Source organism: Juglans microcarpa x Juglans regia, chromosome 4D (genome assembly GCF_004785595.1).
Source record: "Juglans microcarpa x Juglans regia isolate MS1-56 chromosome 4D, Jm3101_v1.0, whole genome shotgun sequence".
Lineage (NCBI taxonomy): Eukaryota > Viridiplantae > Streptophyta > Magnoliopsida > Fagales > Juglandaceae > Juglans > Juglans microcarpa x Juglans regia.
This window is the reverse complement of record NC_054600.1, coordinates 645,457-665,066: the sequence shown is the minus strand read 5'-3', so window position 1 is coordinate 665,066 and position 19,610 is coordinate 645,457. Positions and strand designations below refer to the sequence as shown.

General features: G+C 35.4%; 2 protein-coding genes across 6 annotated transcripts; both read left to right on the top strand.

Annotated features, from left to right (window-relative positions):
* The first annotated feature begins 1,414 nt into the window (after positions 1–1,414).
* Positions 1,415–6,345, top strand: LOC121261433 (serine acetyltransferase 2-like). Of its 2 annotated transcripts, XM_041163787.1 has the most exons (10): positions 1,419–2,024; positions 2,607–2,804; positions 2,894–2,953; positions 3,488–3,583; positions 3,709–3,733; positions 4,062–4,156; positions 4,375–4,541; positions 4,655–4,728; positions 5,947–6,006; positions 6,167–6,345. In XM_041163787.1, exons 1-10 carry the CDS (start codon positions 1,761–1,763, stop codon positions 6,202–6,204), a joined length of 1,077 nt encoding a protein of 358 aa, XP_041019721.1. In that variant the 5' UTR covers positions 1,419–1,760; the 3' UTR covers positions 6,205–6,345. The 2 variants fall into 2 exon arrangements, with proteins under 2 accessions (XP_041019722.1, XP_041019721.1); XM_041163788.1 differs by lacking the exon at positions 2,607–2,804 and having other exon boundaries at positions 1,415–2,024.
* A 1,100-nt stretch (positions 6,346–7,445) lies between these two features.
* LOC121259169 (protein GRIP) lies at positions 7,446–18,535 on the top strand. Of its 4 annotated transcripts, none has more exons than XM_041160669.1 (22): positions 7,447–7,755; positions 8,480–8,973; positions 9,350–9,465; positions 11,093–11,262; positions 11,889–11,982; positions 12,445–12,531; positions 12,658–12,738; positions 13,313–13,438; positions 13,577–13,685; positions 13,765–13,844; positions 14,569–14,697; positions 14,795–14,895; positions 15,350–15,483; positions 15,610–15,707; positions 15,800–15,919; positions 16,041–16,068; positions 16,210–16,268; positions 16,830–16,901; positions 16,978–17,025; positions 17,287–17,392; positions 17,531–17,589; positions 18,085–18,535. In XM_041160669.1, exons 2-22 carry the CDS (start codon positions 8,493–8,495, stop codon positions 18,193–18,195), a joined length of 2,409 nt encoding a protein of 802 aa, XP_041016603.1. In that variant the 5' UTR covers positions 7,447–7,755; positions 8,480–8,492; the 3' UTR covers positions 18,196–18,535. The 4 variants fall into 4 exon arrangements, with proteins under 4 accessions (XP_041016605.1, XP_041016603.1, XP_041016604.1 ...); XM_041160670.1 differs by having other exon boundaries at positions 8,456–8,973; XM_041160672.1 differs by lacking the exon at positions 7,447–7,755 and having other exon boundaries at positions 8,789–8,973; positions 9,358–9,465.
* The last annotated feature ends 1,075 nt before the right edge of the window (positions 18,536–19,610 follow it).

Below are 19,610 nucleotides of genomic sequence, written 5' to 3'. Positions count from 1 at the left end.
TATTTTAATTCAATGTGTTATGGATTCTAATAAATTAACTTGGTATCCAACCAAAGTCTCACCCACTTTAGGCTAGCTTCAATAGATAGCTAAAGTCTAACATATTATACCATTGTTTGAAATGGACCTAACGGCCTATTAAATTAACGTTAATAAAATTATAAACTTTACTTATTTTTTGGTTAATCTTACATAATGAATAAAATTAATGATTCCAAGATAAAAATTACCATATTGGATTGATTGAACTCGAATGATGAATTCTAATTACTACTTGTTCCATCTACTGTTCTTGTCCAATACTCATTGGCCACTTCACGTTACACTTGATATATATCCTACATCTCAATCTAGTACCTTATACATAACCCACTCAAAAAATACATTCACTACAATTAAAAAAGGTTTATTAATAGTCAGTTATTTGCTACAAAAAATAAAACGAGTACTTAATTCTCCTCGCATATAACTCGTCACAAATAACTTTTTTTTTTTTTTTTATGTTTTTAAAGTACTAATATGATGCTTCACAAGTTGTCTAATGTGTAAAATCTCTTTAACTCGTTCCTATGTCCTTGTAGCAGAAACGATCCTCCCACTACAACTCAACATATATATCTAACTAAGATTTATCTTAAACTTTCTTATTTTGATCTATATTGTACTAGTAATATTTTAATTAAACTTAGAAATTAGAGAGACAATGTAGTTAGCTCCCATTCCAAATGTGGAGTTAATAAAGAAATAAAATCTTGGGAATTTAGATAAAATAAGTAATCTATTAAGGGATACATTTTAAATAGTTTAGGCAACATACGAAAAAGTGACATCTTTAATTAAAATTAAAGTTAAGAGTTTTAATGAAGCTAATTATAAATGCCAATATTTTAATTTAATTTAATTTATAATTTACTAGAGCACAACGTCCTTGGAGCACAATGCATCTAAATTTATGGCTTTTTATCTCTTAATTTCGCTACATTGGAGCAGTCATAACTCGCTAGCTTGACATTTGAGCTACTGTATATATAAACTCATCTTCATGTTTGGCATAATACTATTCATAATCAAAAGAATATTTTATTTCAATAATTTAAGTTGAGGAAAAATAATAGTTGAGAAATAATTGAAGGAAAAATAGTAGTTAGGAAATAATAATTTAAGTAAAAATTAAATTATTAATTAACATATAGTTAGAGTAGTTACAAAATATAAAAAAAATAGAAATATTATTATTAAAAAAATAATATTATATTATTATTTTGAATAATCATTATATATTAAATAGTTTTGATTTTATGTAAAATATAAACTCTTAGTTAATTTTAAAGATTACTTTGACCAGACCAGTGCTATTAGTTAAACTTATAATCATTGAGCACTAGTGCAATAAACAAATAAAAAGAAAGAAAAAGGGAAGCTCCACCACCTCCCTATGGCCGAAAAGGATGAAAAAGAAAAGAGCAGTGGGAAGTAAACTACACGTGAGCGGGTGAGCCTTTCATAATGCTTATCATCATCATCACAATCGCATTCGGAATCGTATCTCATATTCGTTCTAGTGTCTTTTCGTTCTCGAAAGTTGAGACCATAAGAAACGCAGCCGTTCGACAGCAGCCACCATTTTGAGGACCTCTCTCTCTCTCTATCTCTCTCCCCCATTATTTTATCGGCTTTCGCTTATTGTTTCATTGCCACTGCTTTCTTTCCAATTCTTTGTATGCTTGTGAGGCCTTAGAAGACGTGTAGCTCTGCTTTCCATGGCTTGCCTGAGCGATGAGAGCTGGGTTTCTCTTCCCAAAATGCTCTCAGAGCGGCTCTCTCTTAGAGGGGATCAGGATGAGCAGGAAAGGAAGAGATTTATTGATTCCAAGATTGCCCAGCGCCGGTTAGAGAAGTTTTTTCCGCTTTATGCATTGGGGATTTCAAGGCCCGACTCGGACTCTGTTGTGTCGGTTTTCAATTCGGATGACCCGCTTGCTGACCCTATTTGGGACGCTGTGAAAGAAGAGGCCAAGTTGGAGGTACAGAGTACCTTTCCAATACTCTTTTTTAGTTTCATTTTTTCCTGGGTCGTGAGTGATGGGTTTTCAATGTTAAAAGAGAGATATATATATATATATATATATATATATATATATATATTTAAATATATATTTATAAGCGTGTTGAAAGAAGTTTTTGGGAGCTGTTATATTTTGTTTGGAGTTCAAATTTATTTTATTTTCTTGCTATGTGGGATTGATGTAAATTGACTTTAAAGGGTACAAGGAAATGACTTTTAAGGTTGTCAGTTGCTTATACATATGTTCGACTTTTTCTATGGGGCCTCTTTAGGTTGAATTTCGTGGTTTTGTTTAACCAAACCATAAGTAGTGAATTTTTCTTGTGTTGGGGTAAGAGTATTGGCTTTCAGTAGAAAAGAATCTAATTCAATACGGGTGAAGTCTGAAATCTCACGCACAGGGCTCAATTAAACGTTAGCCTATTATAAAATTTGATTCCTGATTAGATTATGGACGCATTCAAAAACACAGATAATTAGAACATGGAACGGTGTTTTATTTGATCCATGCTCGTATATTTGTTGCCACACATCATTGCAGGCAGAAAAGGAACCAATTTTGAGTAGCTTCTTGTATGCCAGTATACTGTCCCATGATTGCTTAGAGCAAGCCTTGGGGTTTGTTCTTGCGAATAGGTTGCAGAATCCTACACTTTTGGCGACTCAGCTAATGGATATATTTTGTGATGTGATAATGCATGACACTGGTATTCAACGTTCAATTCGCCTAGATATGCAGGTAACTTAATTGGGAGCCCACAGAATATGTGTGAGCTATGTTATTGAATATCCGAACATGTTTTAATGGCTGGAATATTCTTTATACAGGCATTTAAAGACCGAGATCCTGCGTGCTTGTCATATTGCTCAGTTCTGTTGTATCTTAAGGTACTTTTCACAATCCATTATTTTATTTTGCGGTATGTTGATATTGGTTGTATTGTTATGATAAGGACGGAAGGTAGTTAATTAGTTATACCTTATACAAGGAAATGAAACATTACAAGATCGGACTTGAAGTATGGTATGCCCCCTTCCCCTTCACCCCCCATAGGGATAGAAAAAGTAGAAATAGAAACATTGATGTAATGTTAATGTTTATTTTATTGGGCCAAATGTGGTTATAAACCACCTGGATTGTTACAAATGGGGATGCCAGTTTGATAACTACTATTCCTGCATCATAAGTGTGATGATTGCCTGTTCAAGTTCCTATAATTGGTTAATGGGGTTTATTAGCAAAAAAAAAAAAAAAAAAGAAGAGAAAATTAGCTTCCATATGTTGTCCATATTGTTATGAGCTTCTGTTTATGTTTTAGATTTAGATGGATCCATGAGTCTGTTTAGGCATCACTAAAAAATGAAAAGAAACCCCACCAAGTCAAGTACATCCTTGATGTTGTGAGCTATGCTTTGCTGTAGGGATATCATTCTCTGCAAGTGTATCGAGTAGCACATGCCTTGTGGAGCCAAGGGCGCAAAGTGTTGGCCTTGGCATTACAAAGCCGAATCAGTGAGGTTGCTTTTTACTTTCTTGATTTATTTACCCACAGAAATCTACAAGAAAGGATGATCCTTGATAAGCATATCCCCAATCCTCTTCATCAACCCTTATTTAATTTGGCGGCTGTTTTTTTCCTCAGGTTTTTGGAGTTGACATACATCCAGGTATGTTAATTTTTTTTTAAATAATTTTAATGGATGTTATTTTTTTAAAAGCAATGGAATGTGGCTTATATGTGTTTTTTTAAAACATATTCTTGTTATTGTTTTCACCAGAACTTTTGATGAAAGGATTAAGAAAGTTAAAGATATTTTTGTATTGACTTTTTGAAGCTTTATGTACAAAACTTGATTTTCTGCAGAGAAATGGTTGTTACCTACAGAATTTACATTAATCTGAGACAACGGTCATTTCTAGGATGAAGGTTATTTCTGTATTATTTAAGGCTACCTTTTACTGTTCTCTTTTTTCATTTTTGACGATCCTGTACAGCTGCGAAAATTGGAGAGGGAATATTACTGGATCATGCGACAGGTGTGGTTATTGGTGAAACTGCTGTTGTAGGAAACAGAGTTTCATTGATGCATGTGAGTCAATTTCATTTTTCCTTTGTGTTCCCATTATTTGATGGATGGATAGTGTAATTATTTTTGTTTCAAGACATCAAGTAGTTCGTGTTTTTTTTGTTTAATTTCTAAACAATGATTTCATCTGAATTTCTTAGCAAGAATTTTGCAAATATTTATGCTTTGGAAACTGCATTTTGAGCCTGCATTATGCTTATCACAGAGAAATGTTTTGACAGGGTGTAACTTTAGGAGGAACAGGAAAAGAAGTTGGTGATCGTCATCCAAAAGTAGGTGAAGGTGCACTAATTGGAGCTAGTGCAAATATACTTGGGAATATAAAAATAGGTAAAGGTGCAATGGTAGCTGCAGGATCCCTTGTGTTAAAAGACATCCCTCCCCACAGGTAGCAAGAAATGTCTGATTTTCACTTTTCAGCATTATGGTTTTTCCCATCAGTATTAGTTTTGAAATGATATAAAAAAGACATGTTCCACTTTCTTTTTTTGTGTTGCCAAGCATGGTGGCAGGAATACCAGCTAAAGTGATTGGATATGTAGATGAGCAAGATCCATCATTGACAATGAAGCATGGTATGCCACATATATGAACAAAACCTGCAAATTAGAATTTTTTTCCATGCAGGTTGAAACTGGCTTTTGTTATTTGCATTTAACTTGAAAACTAGGTTAATGTCCTTTAGAAAGGCAGCAAATAGCTTAGAGGATGAAACCCACACCAATTAAATCCAAATTGGACTGTATAATACAACCATGCTGCTTTAAGAGTGGTTTGGATTCAGATATTAGTTGAGATGAGTTGAGATGGTTTGTGAATAGTTGAATAAAAGTTGAATTATTTATTATATTTTGTGTAGGAATTTGAGAAAATTGTAATGATTAGATGAGATGAGTTGAGGTGGATTTTGAATACAAATGAGGCCTTAATCATTTGCAATGGTACTGTCTCCTAGAATCTGGAACATTTTTTGTTAAAGATTATATGCTTGCATTTAACAAACTTATACGTAATGTCCTAATGGAAGACCCAAATCACATGGTCCATACTCCAAAAGGACTAGTCAGTGATACAATTGGAGTCCTATTGGATTAGAACATAATAAAGAGCAAGAACTTCTCATTCCCAAACAATGTGGGATCCTATACACTACCTACTTTTATCATTATCATATGGGGTATCATAATCTCAGCTCCTTAAATTCCTGACGTCCTCGTCGGGCTAGTCCATCGTAGGTGGCACAGCTCAAGTCTCACAATTTTTGTTGAGATAATTTCTAATACCATCTATAATGCCTCAACGGAAGGCCCAAACTACATGACTTATATTCCAAAAGGACTAGTGAATAATACAATTGGAGACCCATTGGAATATTATGAAGAGCAAAAATTTCTCATTCCCAAGCAACGTGGGATCCCATACACCACCTACCTTTATCCATATGAGATATCACATTATAGGAATTTATATCATGGCATTATATTGATCTTGACAAGGAAATCACCTGAGCTAAAAGATGGACTTTATAAGTGTTCCTAGTTCCTCCATAGCCACCTTATTTAGATCCCATATTTGCTGCTGGAAGTTCTAGAAACGATTGAGGATAATGAAGTGACCATGGAATCTATTTTTGAACCATGATAAGCTTCAGTTGGAAATACATGTTGAATGTCCTGCTTTTATGACCTTATCTTCATAAAATTAATCTTCTCGTTGTCAACTTTAACATTTCATATGTGAAAACAGATAATTGCGTCAAGTATCTTCATTATCATGCTCGTTACTATTTGCAGATGCTAGCAAAGAGTTTTTTGAACATGCAGCAGTTATTTTTAAAGATGGAAGATCAACCGGTTAGTATTATTGGGGTTTCTTGTTTTGGAATTATCTGAACTATGTTGGTTTGATGGTAGTAAAACCAATGGTGCTTGTATCTCTCTCGGCATCTCCATTAGTGTTAATATACTTTTTCTTCACAATATAGTATCAAGAAATCTATGTATGATCTTTCAGGAGCTCAAGACCGTGAAAGAAGTAATGAAGGCACTTAAGAGATGTGGGAAAATGGCAATTTGGCAATGCCTCTCAGCATGTTAAATGCAAAAAACATGAAATGTTTTTCCACTAGCTTTGAAATGTCGTTACTCATTTGCATGATTCAAGAGATGATAAAGCCAAGCGATTATTCTTTCTTTGTAGTTTTAATTGGAATCCCACCCCTTTATATTGCTCAAATAAAATGAGGGATAAGAGGATGGCTTGGGACGCCTCAAACCTGACAGGCCAATGTGTATATCTTTAATTATCTGAAGTTTCTAAAGCAAATAAATAAAAAATCTTGGAAAGCTAAATTCATTCCTTTTATTTTTTCAAAATTCTATTTTAGAAAAAGATCAAAAAACAAAAACAATATGTTCCGTGTTTTGGTCTGTCTTTGATAATCACGTCCATGAAAAATTAAAATGTTGTGTACCTTAAAGAAAAATGACCATTTGGTATTTTTTTTCCTTTATTTTTTTATTATTATTTTTTATTGTGAGGACACCATAACATAAAGGTAGCCTAGCACACTGACCAAGTGGATCCCACCTGAATTGTTATTATCTGGCCAGCCACAAAACTCCAACGTCCAAATCCTCCACATCCCAAAGGTATTTAATAATAATATTATTATTATTATTTAGTAATGGTTAGTCCTATAGCTATGACAGCTCAAGAGTCCTACAAATAATAGAAAATAAATCAATTAATTTGATAAGTTATCGAAATAAATTATTTATTCTCTACCGATTGGTTAGAGAAATCATATTTTTCATTTTATCATATTCATTCATTCAAATTTCTATGGGATATGAATAAAGAATTATTATTTTATTAGTTATCATATTGGATACATTTCTAGGCCTTGTTTATTTTTGCAGATGAAATGAGTTGAGATTAAAATTAAAAATTAAATAAAATATTGTTAGAATACATATTTTTAATATTATTTTTGTTTTAAAATTTGAAAAATTTATTTTATTTTATATGAAAATTTTAAAAAATTAAATAAAATGAGTTGAAATGAATTGTGAAAATAAATGAGACGTTAAAATCTAAAGATGCTGTAGAGACTGCTTGGGTTGTACCGTCAATGGCAATGACCAGTGGGCCTAGACCTCGTGCGGCCCAAATTAAGTATATCAACGAAGTGTTCAAGTAAGATGGGCTTTTACGATCCGAGGAAGAAGAAAAAAAAAAAAAAAAAAAAAGAGAGAGATGGAGCTTTTGAAATTACTAGATCACCCTTGCAAAGATGAAGTATTCCATTCTGAATCCTGATTATTAATTTATTCCTGACTCCATATGACGGAGTCGGAGCTATCTTTCTCAGCGACGTCCCCCTGTTAGAAACACAGCTGGAATAGGGCCCGTAAAACGACGGCGCTTAATCGTTTCCTTTCATTGCTTGTCTGCCTGTGTAGCCGTGAGAACTGACATCCGTTCAAACTCCGGCGATCTCAGTCCCCACCATTATTCAAAACGGTTCGCTTTTGGATCTCGAGTCTAAATTGAATCTCTAGTGCTTGGTGGATAGATCCCAATACTTTTTCTTATAGAAGGTGCAGCCATTGCCAAACCCTTCAAGTCTTCCTCTTTTCTGGCATTTGACTATGCAATTTCGGGAAAATCGTAGTGGCATGAGCATTAGTATCAGCATTTTTAGATGAATATTTGTTTCAAGTTATCCGCGTTTTAAAATGTTAGGGATCTTAAGCTATTGATGGTGAATGCATTTAATTACTGCGTCTAAGTATTTCAAACGATTTCTCGACGTTGAAATATAATTACATTGATAAGTTATACCCTCACGGTAAATGTTTACTTGATTGTTGCCACTTGCTAGGCCCTGTTCCGGTATTAATATTAGAAATCTTGTAATGCGAAGTGGAAAACTCGAGAGGGGGGGGGGGGGGGGGGGGGAGGGGGGGGGTGTGTGTTGAATGGTATTGGATAAATCATAGAAAATGGAAAATATATAACCATAATTCTATGCCAGCCTTTTGACATCATGCTTTTGCTATAAGCTGGAGAGGTGAAAATAAAACATTATACATATGCTGGTTGCTTGTAAACTCACTTCCAACTTCTGATAAACACTAACATGAGATTTTGCACTCTCTATTAAAGCCAAAACAGATCTCGTGCTTGCTTCACTTGTTTGGGTTGCTTAGCTTCAATAGCATCTAGCTAGTAATAAGTAATAATTTCAGATAAATCTTGCGTTAGCTTGTCTAACGTAAGCTGTGTTATGTATGTAAGTTATGTAGTAGCCAATGTGGACAGAAGTGCAAGACTGATGAGCGAGACAATGGCAGCTGAGGGAGGTGATTTGGCTGGAGCATTGGAAACTCATGCAGAAGATGCTCTAAAATCTGAGAAACACTCATCTGACATGAGCTACACGAGCAATGGGAATCTTGCCATGGAAAATGGGTTGCCTGATGTCAACCCGTGTTCAAATGATACTTATGATCAGATGGTTCAAATGGTTACTGACCTTAGATTTCAGAATGAATTTTTGAAGTCCCAGTTTGAAGGTTTGAGGGATTTTCAATCGGATTCAAATGTGTCTAACCAACAAACAAAGGCAAGTGAGATTGGCGATGGGGAATCTGAAGATGTGAAAGAACTTCGTGAAAAGATAGAATCTTTGAAGGGAGAACTTTTGGAGGAAAAACAGACAAGGGGGGCAGCAGAGGCGGCTTTGAAGCATCTTACAGCGGCATACTCGGAGGCAGATGCAAAAGCCCAAGATCTCTCTTCAAAGCTCACTGAAGGTCAGATATTATCTGTTCCAATTATTCAGTTCTTCATCGTTATAATAAGACTTGTTAAATATATCTTGTTGTCAAGTAATGGCATATATCTACAATTTTTTTCGGTCCTGAACTAATTCACTATGAAAGAAAACTTGATATATAATGAAATGTTTGCATTTCATTTTTAAAAACCAGTTCTGTTTCTAAAAATTATCACTAATTGCTGGGGCTGGAGCTTGGGCTGAGGAATGGTCTTCCTTGCTGGTATTTTGAAAGGAAAAGAAAAAAAGAAATCTGGAATTGCATATTCCCCAAAGCCTTAGAATCTTGAAATCGAGAAATCTTTGTGGGAATTTTTCTTAGTCTAAATGCATAGCATGTTTACTTTTCGTAGCTCAACAGAAGTTGGATCAAGAAATAAAAGAGCGTGAAGAGAAGTACTCTGAACTTGACTTGAAATTTAGCAGGCTTCACAAACGAGCTAAACAACGCATACAAGATATTCAAAAGGTAAATCATCTTTACCTTATTTCTGCCTTAGTTTGTGACCTTGCGAGACTTTTCGCCTTGCTATATTTTGAGATCAATTTGTTATGATCGTCAAATATTAAACTTCTAACTCAGTTATTTGGTTTTTCCTTATTTACACATATTTTGGATGCTTGCATGCTTGTGAATAGTTGACTGGTTCCCATGTTCAGACATATCATCTTTATGAGACTTTCAATTAAGTTCATCCAACCCCTAGGGGTTGGCTCAAGTGCTAAAGGCCTTGGTCTTGGTGGTGTGCTCCCTCCAGGTCTTAAGTTTCAAATCCTCTTCAGTGCAAAAAATTTCTAGGGGCCAGTGGACTGGGGGAACTTTCCCTTGAATTACTTGAGGTGCACTTGTGGGAAACTCCTCGTCGAGGGCCTGTGCACTCCCGAGATTAGTTGAGACTTTGTTCTCAAACCCCCGGGATTAGTTGGCACTTTCAGTTAAGTGCATCCTTAGAAAACCATACTCACTAGGATGACCTTGCTCTTGAAACGACATCTTCTTGGGGACTATTCTGTGATATTACGTAAAACATTTAATCGAGGCGCTATAATTTTTTTCTTATTGAAAGAGCTAGAGTGTCTCAATTAAACAGTTTGTATAAGTTTCCTAAATTTCTATAAAATTTGGCAACATTGCTAGTGCACGTGAGCCTCTCCCTTTTGATTGGTGACACTTCCCAATTTCTATTGGCAAAGGTATTGTTGTAGATTTATAAAATGATAGAAGAAATCTAGAAAAAAGAACTCCTTATGATTTTATGGGAGATAAATCGATTAGAATTTTTTCCTGAATTTATGAGGTTTAGCCTGTGGAGGAATAGCTTTGTGAAATTATCTCCCTTCTTTGGAAATTTATCTTTTCCTTGGAATATTTTCCCGTGGTAATAACCCCTAGGGGTTGGCTCAAGTGGTAAAGACCTTGGGCTTGGGGGTATGCTCCCCCCTGGTCCAAGGTTAAAATCCCCTTGGGTGCAAACAATCTTTAGGGGTCACATCTCCTGGTGAAAAACCAGCGATTTAACCAGTTTCATGTAGGAAAACTTTCGAGGGTGCGGTGCACGGGACCGGGGTTTACTCTGCAGGGGTGGGTCCGAAAGGCCCTGCCTTGGAGAGGTTCCCGACATAAATAAATAAAAAAAAAAAAAATTCCCGTGTTAATCAGTTCAATAAAACAGATAGATCTTTAGTAAACTGATATGGATATTTGACACAGTAGGAAATTTTCATAAAAAAAAAAAAAAAAAATTCCCGTGGTAATCAGTTCATTAAAACAGATAGATCTTTAGTAAACTGATATGGATATTTGACACAGTAGGAAATTTTCGGTGGAGTGATGCACATGACTAACTAACTATATATATATATATAGTGGCTGCTATAAACATTTGAACTGAAGCAGATGTTTGTCACCAATTACCTTTGCTCAGAAAAAATGAACTAGATAACTTGGACTGGAGCTATAATATGATGCTAGATATTCCACTTTAAAGTTTATATTCCTTGTGTTGTTAGCTTTTGATTTAATAATCGCAGAAGAAAAAGGGTCTCATTCGCCCTGAAATTAAGTTCGGATGTTATTTGGAGATTGTCATTTTCAGGAAAAGGATGATCTTGAGGCTCGTTTTCGTGAAGTGAGTGATGCGGCTGAGCGAGCATCATCCCAACAGTCATCATTGCAGCAAGAGATTGAGCGTACACGGCAGCAAGCAAATGATGCATTAAAAGCAATGGATGCAGAGAGGCAACAATTAAGGAGTACAAACAATAAGTAAATCTCAAACTAACTCTGTATTATTTTCAGAAATTTGCTTATGTTTTTGTGGGTGAATGAGGCATGTGTCCACTGTCCATGGTGTTCTATTTGATGGCAGAAGCATTTTGTATCTTTTGCATGAAAGATATGTTTTTCCTAATTTTATGCAAGTTTATCTCCCCTTCAAAAATCTTTCACAATGTAGTCAAAGTAATTTCTTTTTGAGATGTAATCTTTTCAATAAGTAAAATAAATTTATTAGAGCAAGTAAATAGATGTAACCCAAGTACACAGGAGGCATACGAAAGATAAGTATAGCTCTTTTGTATACTTCATTAATCAACAATCAATAAAGTTCACATTTGCTTAACGGGAAAAAAAATCATTAATCAACAAGAAACTGCTATGAAATTCTCTCAGTAATTTCCGTATGAATAAAAAATCATGATGATGTAGTAGTAATTCCCCACCCCCCCAACCCATCCCCCACCTTAGCTTCTTGGAAATGAAAACCAATTAGACTTGAGGATCAAGACCTTGTCTTTCCACCATCCCACAAGATGCTTTCAAATTTAAAGAATATAAGAATTTTTATCTAGAGTCCTGTTTCATTCTTTCATGATTGTAATGATGAAATCTAGACTGCGAGACACCATTGAGGAACTGCGGCGTTCATTGCAACCAAAAGAGAGTGCTCTCGAGGCTTTGCAACAGTCGCTATTGGAGAAGGAACAGGTATGCATATCATGGAAATGGCTGAAAAGTTTGTCTTTCCTAGATGTATAATCCTCTGCATGTTCATGTGTGTTTATGCATGTGGATATATTTGCTATGTAATGTTTCTGTTTATGGTTGGTTGGATATGTACCTTGGCTACTATTCTTTTTTGGACCAAATAATAGATCCTCGGGTATATCTTCAATTTATGTGCTAGTGCTTTATACTACCTCATGATTAAGATTAATTTTATTGTATCAACAGTTCCAATTCTCTGGTGACTTTATAGGTAAACTCCTGGTTATGGTAAATGGATTGCCATAATATGTAATTTATTTTTGACCGGCTTTTATATCTCTTTAGCTTGATCTGATATATTATTATTTAGCTCATTGAGATTTTCTAACATCATTATGCCTTTACTATCTTTTTGTTTCATTTATTGAAGACAAATGATGTCTTAACTTGCTTATGTCCTAGATGTTGGAAGACATGCGAGGACTATTACAAGCTGCGGATGAAAAGAGGCAAGCTTCGATAGCCGAGCTCTCTGCTAAACATCAGAAGGTAAACTTGCACCATGATGGCTTGAATGTTATGTTTATTTTAACTTTAAGGACTGTACTTTCTTTCACCACTACATGTGTACAACATTTTGTGCTTTAGCTTCAGAACTGTCTCTGTTTTCCTCAGAATCTGGAGAGTTTGGAAGCCCAACTTGCTGATGCATTCTCGGATAGAAGCAAAGCAACTGAAACTATTTCTGCATTACAGGTAGAACTTATGTATGCATAAATGTTTTTGCAAGCCTTTTTTTTATACACCAAACACACTGCTAATATGGAAGTCTGTCACGACAGCTTTCCTAAAAAGTATTGGTATTTTTATGAATACAATAGGTTCCACAATAAATGGTGTGTTACACACCAGGCTTTAATAACATAGGTCCTTTTTTATATGAGGTCATTCTGTTGTTGACTGGTTTTAGGAGTAAAAGAGAAGCAAGTGTGGTGCATTATTTTCTTATGCCAATGAGCTCTAGCATAAATGATCCCTCCTTTCCATTTTAGATTAGCTTGGAGGGTGAGGATGTGGTTGTTTTCTTGTTTGGATAGTTTCTTGCTAAACCTTTAGAGATGCAACACTCATCTAATTAAGACGGCACTTTGTGTGACTCTCTCTGTGTGTGTAAGGGCACAAATCATTGCTTTAGGAATAATGAAGTGATCTAGTCCATTGCTGTTTTTTGAGTATTTTAAAAAAAGAAAGGAAAAAAGAAAACTCGGTTTTATATTTTTATATCTTAATTCTGCTGGACGAATACTAAGCATTGGAGGTGTATTACCAGGTGCTAGTTGCGGAAAAAGAGTCTAAGATTGCAGAGATGGATGCAGCCTCTACTGGTGAAGCAGCTCGGCTTAGAGCTTCTGTGGAAACTGTAAAGGGAGAGCTTGCTCACCTAAAACATGAGCACGTATGATTTTTTCTATAATGTGTTTTGGCTTTTTCTTTGATTATGAGAAGCGGGCTTCCTTAAAATGAAAAGACTCTATAGCTAGTTGCATGCATATGTGTATCATTTCTATACTCATAAAGTGTGTAAGGCATTCAGGAGAAAGAAAAGGAGAGCTGGGAAGCTGCCTTGCAGATGCTTAGAACCAAACTGGAAATTGCTGAGAGTAATTGTATACGTGCTGAAATTGAAGCAGCTAAAATGAGAAGTATATTTCATCCCTTTCAAACTTTTGTCAGATCTCTTATAGATGTGAAATGAATATTAATAACTTTATCTTTGGTTAGGTCATCTGGAATCTGAGGTGTCTGCTCAAGCCCGTATGCTAAGTACTAGAGATGCAGAATTAGTGGTCACGAAGGAGGAGGTTATCTAATTATTTTTACTTCCATCCACAACTTCTGAACTTATTCTTCATACATATATGCATGCAGACATGCAGACATGCATACACATATTTCATGGGGATAAAGTATAGGTCTGATACTGTGGGTAAGATGCAAAAAATAAAGAAAATGAAGAATTATTTGTTTGTACATTTTCTTTATTGCCCAAAATGTATGTCATCTTAGAGCTGGAATCCCTTGGATATCCAACAAAGTGCCCTTCTGGCTAAAAGCATTTGTTGCTCCCATTGGCCTCAAATTTGTATAGAAACCGGTCTCTTTTACTGGGGACATCAAATAGTGATATACAACCCCTTTTCACAAGTGAACTGGTGATGACCGATGGTCATTTGACTTAAATTGTCTTTAGAAGGAGCTGATGGACAATGGTACTGACACAGACTTTTATTCTAGCAATGGGTTGCTGGATATCTGCTTGGGACATCATGCATCTGTCTTCTCCTGTTGCCTATATAATCTGATGGAGTATTTTTGGTGGTTTAGGGGTTCATGGGTTCAACAAAGTAGGAACCTTTTCCCACCAAGGACTAGTGGGAACAATAAATTACACATACTTGTGCCGAAACCATGTTTTGCTTAGCTACACTATGATGTTACTGCTCTTTCATTTGAAGCTGCATGTATCTAAATATTTCCTGATCTCGTGTCTGAACTTGTACTTTTCTCTCATTACTAATCTTGTAGATCAGCCGCCTTGAAAATGAATTTTCTTCCTACAAGGTTCGTGCTCATGCACTTCTCCAAAAGAAGGATGCAGAGCTAGCTGCATCTAAAGAATCTGAACAACTTAAAGTTCTTGAGGAAGCGCTAAATGTATGTCCTTGTGGTTTCCTCTTATCTTATAAGATGATGGAAATACATGGTTAATCATAGGTATATCTGAAAGTCATTGCCATTCCTTGTCCTGTAGGAGGCTGAAAAAGAAGTATCAACTGTCTCTACAGAAAGGGATAGAGCCCTACAAGATCTACAGAATGCTTTGGCTAATTATGATAAAGAACTCAAAGAAAGGTGTTAATAATGTTGACAATGTCATGTTTCCCTTTTGTTCAAATCCTTTTTCTTTCTTCATTGCTTTGTTTTATATGGGATTTGGAATGAGGCTTAGTTGAGTTGAGTTCGGTTGCTTTCTTTCATATTAAAATTTTTTTTCGTTGCTTCTTCTGCTGATAATTCTGGTATAAGATTATTTTATAATGCATCTGGTAAATGATGAATACCTTATGCATATGAAAAATACATGCTGGTTTATGCTAATCAGGTAGTTATTATAATTTGTCATCAGAGAACTCTGCTCATTTCTACTTATCAAAAAAAAAAACTCTGCTAATTTCTATATTATTTTTATTTACAAATACCTCATTTGAGAATTTAATTTACCAGTCTTTGTTGCATGAAATGTATCGAACTTCCATGAAGTGCAAAGAAGTCTTCGCTTGACTCTTCAATTCCACATTTATTCCAGAGATATGATCCTTGACAATGCCAAGCAGCAGATTAAGAACTTGGAAATAAAGCTTATTTCTGCCAATGCTAGCCACCAATCAGATAAGGAAGCATGGGAAATGAACCTTCAAAATTTAGAAGAAACATGGCGATGTACGACATCCACATTCCATGCGTTGTCAAATAATAAAGATTCTTACCATCTTTTTTTTTTCCTTTTTCTCCAATTCATGGATGCATATCAATTGAACTTTTCTATAATGTTAATAAAATTTACAGTGAGATGTGAGGCTATGAAGGCTCAAAACGAAGCATCTTCTGGGGAGGACCTGCAAAGAGAATTAGAGGAGCTCAAACTACGTTATAAAATATTAAAGGTATCTTGTATCTTGTTGTTCTGGGGCTTGGGTTAGTTGTCGGTGTACTTATGTTTTTTGTTCTTGTTTTAATTGGATGCATAACCCTGTAGGAAGAGCATGACTCATTTCGCGATCTTGCTGATAAAATGATCGAGGAGAAGGACAAAGAGATGGCTAAACTTTTAGATGATAATAAGAATCTTCATCAATCTCTGGAATCTAGACCACCTGTATGTTTCCTTATTTGACTTCTTAAATGTTTGTAAAATCTCTCCTCATCCTTATACTTTCCCATGAGATGGTTTTCCATGTTTTTAGACCTTGGCCTGACAATGTGATAAATAATCTCAGGTTGATCACTATGATAACTACAGGACAGGTATGAATTTACTCTTGGTACCACTTGTTAGCGTCTGTATTATTTAGATAAAAGTTGAAAGCTTTTTCTTGATTTAGACAAAACTATACTGTTGGGGTGGCTGGTGAGGTCTTGACTTATCCTTTTATATCAAACTGGCAGCCATGCAAAAGCAAGATGCACAGAATGCAAGCACTTCTGCAGCAGAACAGCAGATTCTGGTATAAACATCTCCACTCAAAACATTCGTTTTCATGTGAAATTTACTTGCTTGAGTCTCCAAAGGCATTTATTACAACAATTTTAGCGGGAAGACACTTACATCAGATCTGCAAGATTCTGCCAGCTCTGAAGGACAAATTTTAGTGCCTTAAATGAGTGAGCTGATTTAGACAAAGACCCAAGCAAACTGGAAATTGTTTTTTGTTTTTTTGGGGCACCAGTTCTACGTCCGCCCTTTACATTTCTCCTCAAACTTTCTTGGTTCTACCTAGGCTTGCTTCATATCTTTATGGGCTTTTATGTGATAGTTAACTGATTTTTTTTTGGATGACGTTCTGGTAGTCATTACTTAGAATAATGATTAGCTATCACAGGAGCCTTTATTATTCATATGTAACTGCTAGACGTATCACTTATCCAAATTTTTCTTTAATATAAAGCATGCTTGATAGTTGGTATATCTTTGAAAAAATTTGCTTCATGCATTGCATGGAAGTAGAATTCCAATTGAGGAACCATCCAAACGTCTTGAGAATAATGATTTTTCACTTGAAACTCAGCTTTTGGCTAGGCAGCAAGCTCAGAGAGAGGAAGAGCTAGCGCAGTCACAACGGCACATTTTAGCACTTCAAGTAAGTCAGATAAAATATAAAATATTGAATTCTCTTTTCCCCACAATTCAGTTTCTCATTTTTTGCTTCAATTCAGGAGGAAATTGAGGAGCTTGAACGTGAAAATCGTCTTCATAGCCAACAGGTATACATTTGTCTGAATTGTTGCAGATTACGATTTTTTGTGGATTTACCGTGAAATGCAAAAGAAATGCTGGCCATCAAGAGCATTTTTATGAAATTAGTTCGGCTGAAATGATAATGTTCTGTCGATTAATGGAGTACCAGACTGTTGAATGTTTATGAATTATGTGTAGACTCAACTAACATTGTTTGGCCAGGTGCCGCAAAACCAAGGCGTATTGTTTATTAGTTTATAACAAAATTCTGATTGTAATGAGTGCAGGAAGCCATACTGAAGGCTGAGCTTCGTAACGTGGAAAGAACGCAGAAGAGGGAAGGAGTAGATATGACGTATTTGAAAAATGTAATCTTAAAGCTTCTTGAAACCGGTATCCGCATGAACCATTAGCTGTTACAATCTCAAAACTAATTGCTGAATTCTACTCCCTGTCATCTTTGAAGAACCTAGATGTTAGTGATGTCGGAAAACTTAGTGGTTTTGATTATTAGGATTTCTTTTCAAACAGGTGAAGTGGAGGCTCTACTACCAGTGATTGGGATGCTTCTTCAATTTAGTCCTGAAGAGGTGAGATGCTCAGCATATACTAGATGCTCTATTTTTGTTGGGTATTCTTAAATAAGTCGTGGTAAGTAAGTATAAGGATGCTGGCTAGCATAAGATGGTAACCCAGAGCCATAATAGATCATTACAAAGATTAAGGAATCAATCTGTCCATCTGTGGCTTATCATCTACTTTTTTTGTTTCAACTTTGGAGAAAGCTTGTCTAATACTTATAAAAAAAAGAAGCTTGTCTAAAACTTCAGAAGTGCATTTACCTATATAAAAAAAAAAACCTTCAGAAGTGCATTTAAACCTTAGGGGCAAGAACCAAATGGCCTAAATGTTGACCTTTTGAAGTCATATGCCATGTCTGAACTAGTTTCAAGCAATGATGCTGCATTGCAGCTCTTTACAATATGCTAGAATGTGAATCAAGGATATATTAGAAACAGTTCTCTCGAGATTGTTGATGAGGTTCAATACAGCATCTTGAACTGCCTGTTGACTTGCAAATGCAGATTCAGAAGTGTCAACAAGCATACCGCAACTCTACAGATGTTCCACCAAACCCAGCCACTGATGCTTCTGGATCTGCCCGCTCTCTGTTCTCAAGATTCTCATTTTCTTAACGGCGGGAGAAAACCAGAGGATTCTTTCCTTGCACAGGATTATCTGCATATGCAACTCAGTTGCAATCATGTTGGTTGTCATGCGCAGATTCTAAAGAGCAGGTGTGGTCTCGATAATCTTGTATTTATCTTGTAACAATATACTGTTGCATGAGAAAGGTTGAGATATTGTAAAGAACAATTAAAGGTGAGAATGATATACATCAAATTTCAAGAGAGGGAGTAGAACATTGTGGCAGTGTTTGGGTCACGCTCTCTTTCTTCCCTTTCTTTTCACAAATCAATGTAGAGTATACGTTAGAATAATATCATTGAGAAACAAGAGGGCATTTTCCAGTGAGGAGTCTTTCGTATCTGTGGAATTAGGACTCTCTCTCTCTCTCTCTCTCTCTCTCTCTCTCTCTACACACACACACGAGTTGAAATGCTTTTGTGTGAAATGCATTTGTGCGACGTAAGTTTTGATGTGGCCTCATGTTCCGATGGCACGAGTTAAGCCCAACAGTAGTGTGCACTCGGCCTCGGTGTATAAATAGATCTTACACTATGCGATGAATAATTTCTTGTGTTCCTTCCGTGTACTCAAGTTCCACAATTATGAGCCTTCCCCAAAAGACAAAAAAAAAAAAAAAAAAAAAAAAAAAAAAAACGAAAAAAGAAAAAGAAGCCACAATTAATAAATTTTTACGTAGAAAAATGACAAATAAATTAGCATTGCCGGTCTTATCGAACCACGTGAATTAATGGGGTTGTTGGATCGTGTAAATGGACGTGTGGGTTGGTGTGTGAAAGATGAGTTCCGGACCTAAAGCTATGAATGACATATTGAAAACGGAAACCATCTTCATGCTTAAAAAAAAAGAAAAATACTTTACTCAAAGTAAATTTATAAATTAATATAATTTAATGTAATTTGTTAAATTATAAAATTATTTTTATTATAAAATAAATTTAATAGATCAGATAAAATCACATTATTTTATAAAATTATTTTATGTGGATGTAGCACTAATTAAAAAAAACCTTATACAACGATAGGTTTCACGCGTTTGAAATTGCTACGATATTTTTTGCCGGTAGGTGCTGTGTACCCATCAATAAAAATTTCATGAAGAGAGTGAGAACCACCCCGTGTACGCAGTATGTATTATTAACGATGGCATTGAAGGACAAGCAGGCATAAATATCAATAAGCCGAGCCATGCTTGATGTCAACCAAGTCCTTTAGGATTAGAATTTAGGACCCTCGTGCTCATGATTGCTAGAGAGATTTGTCTCCTTTTGTCACTTCCTTTTTCTTTCTATGAATTTTCCTATGTCAACAAACAGTAAGTTATTATTTCTTTCTTTTTCTTTTTTCTTTTTAATAGAACAAACAGTAAGATATTTCACAATCTTTATACGCTGACAATAAA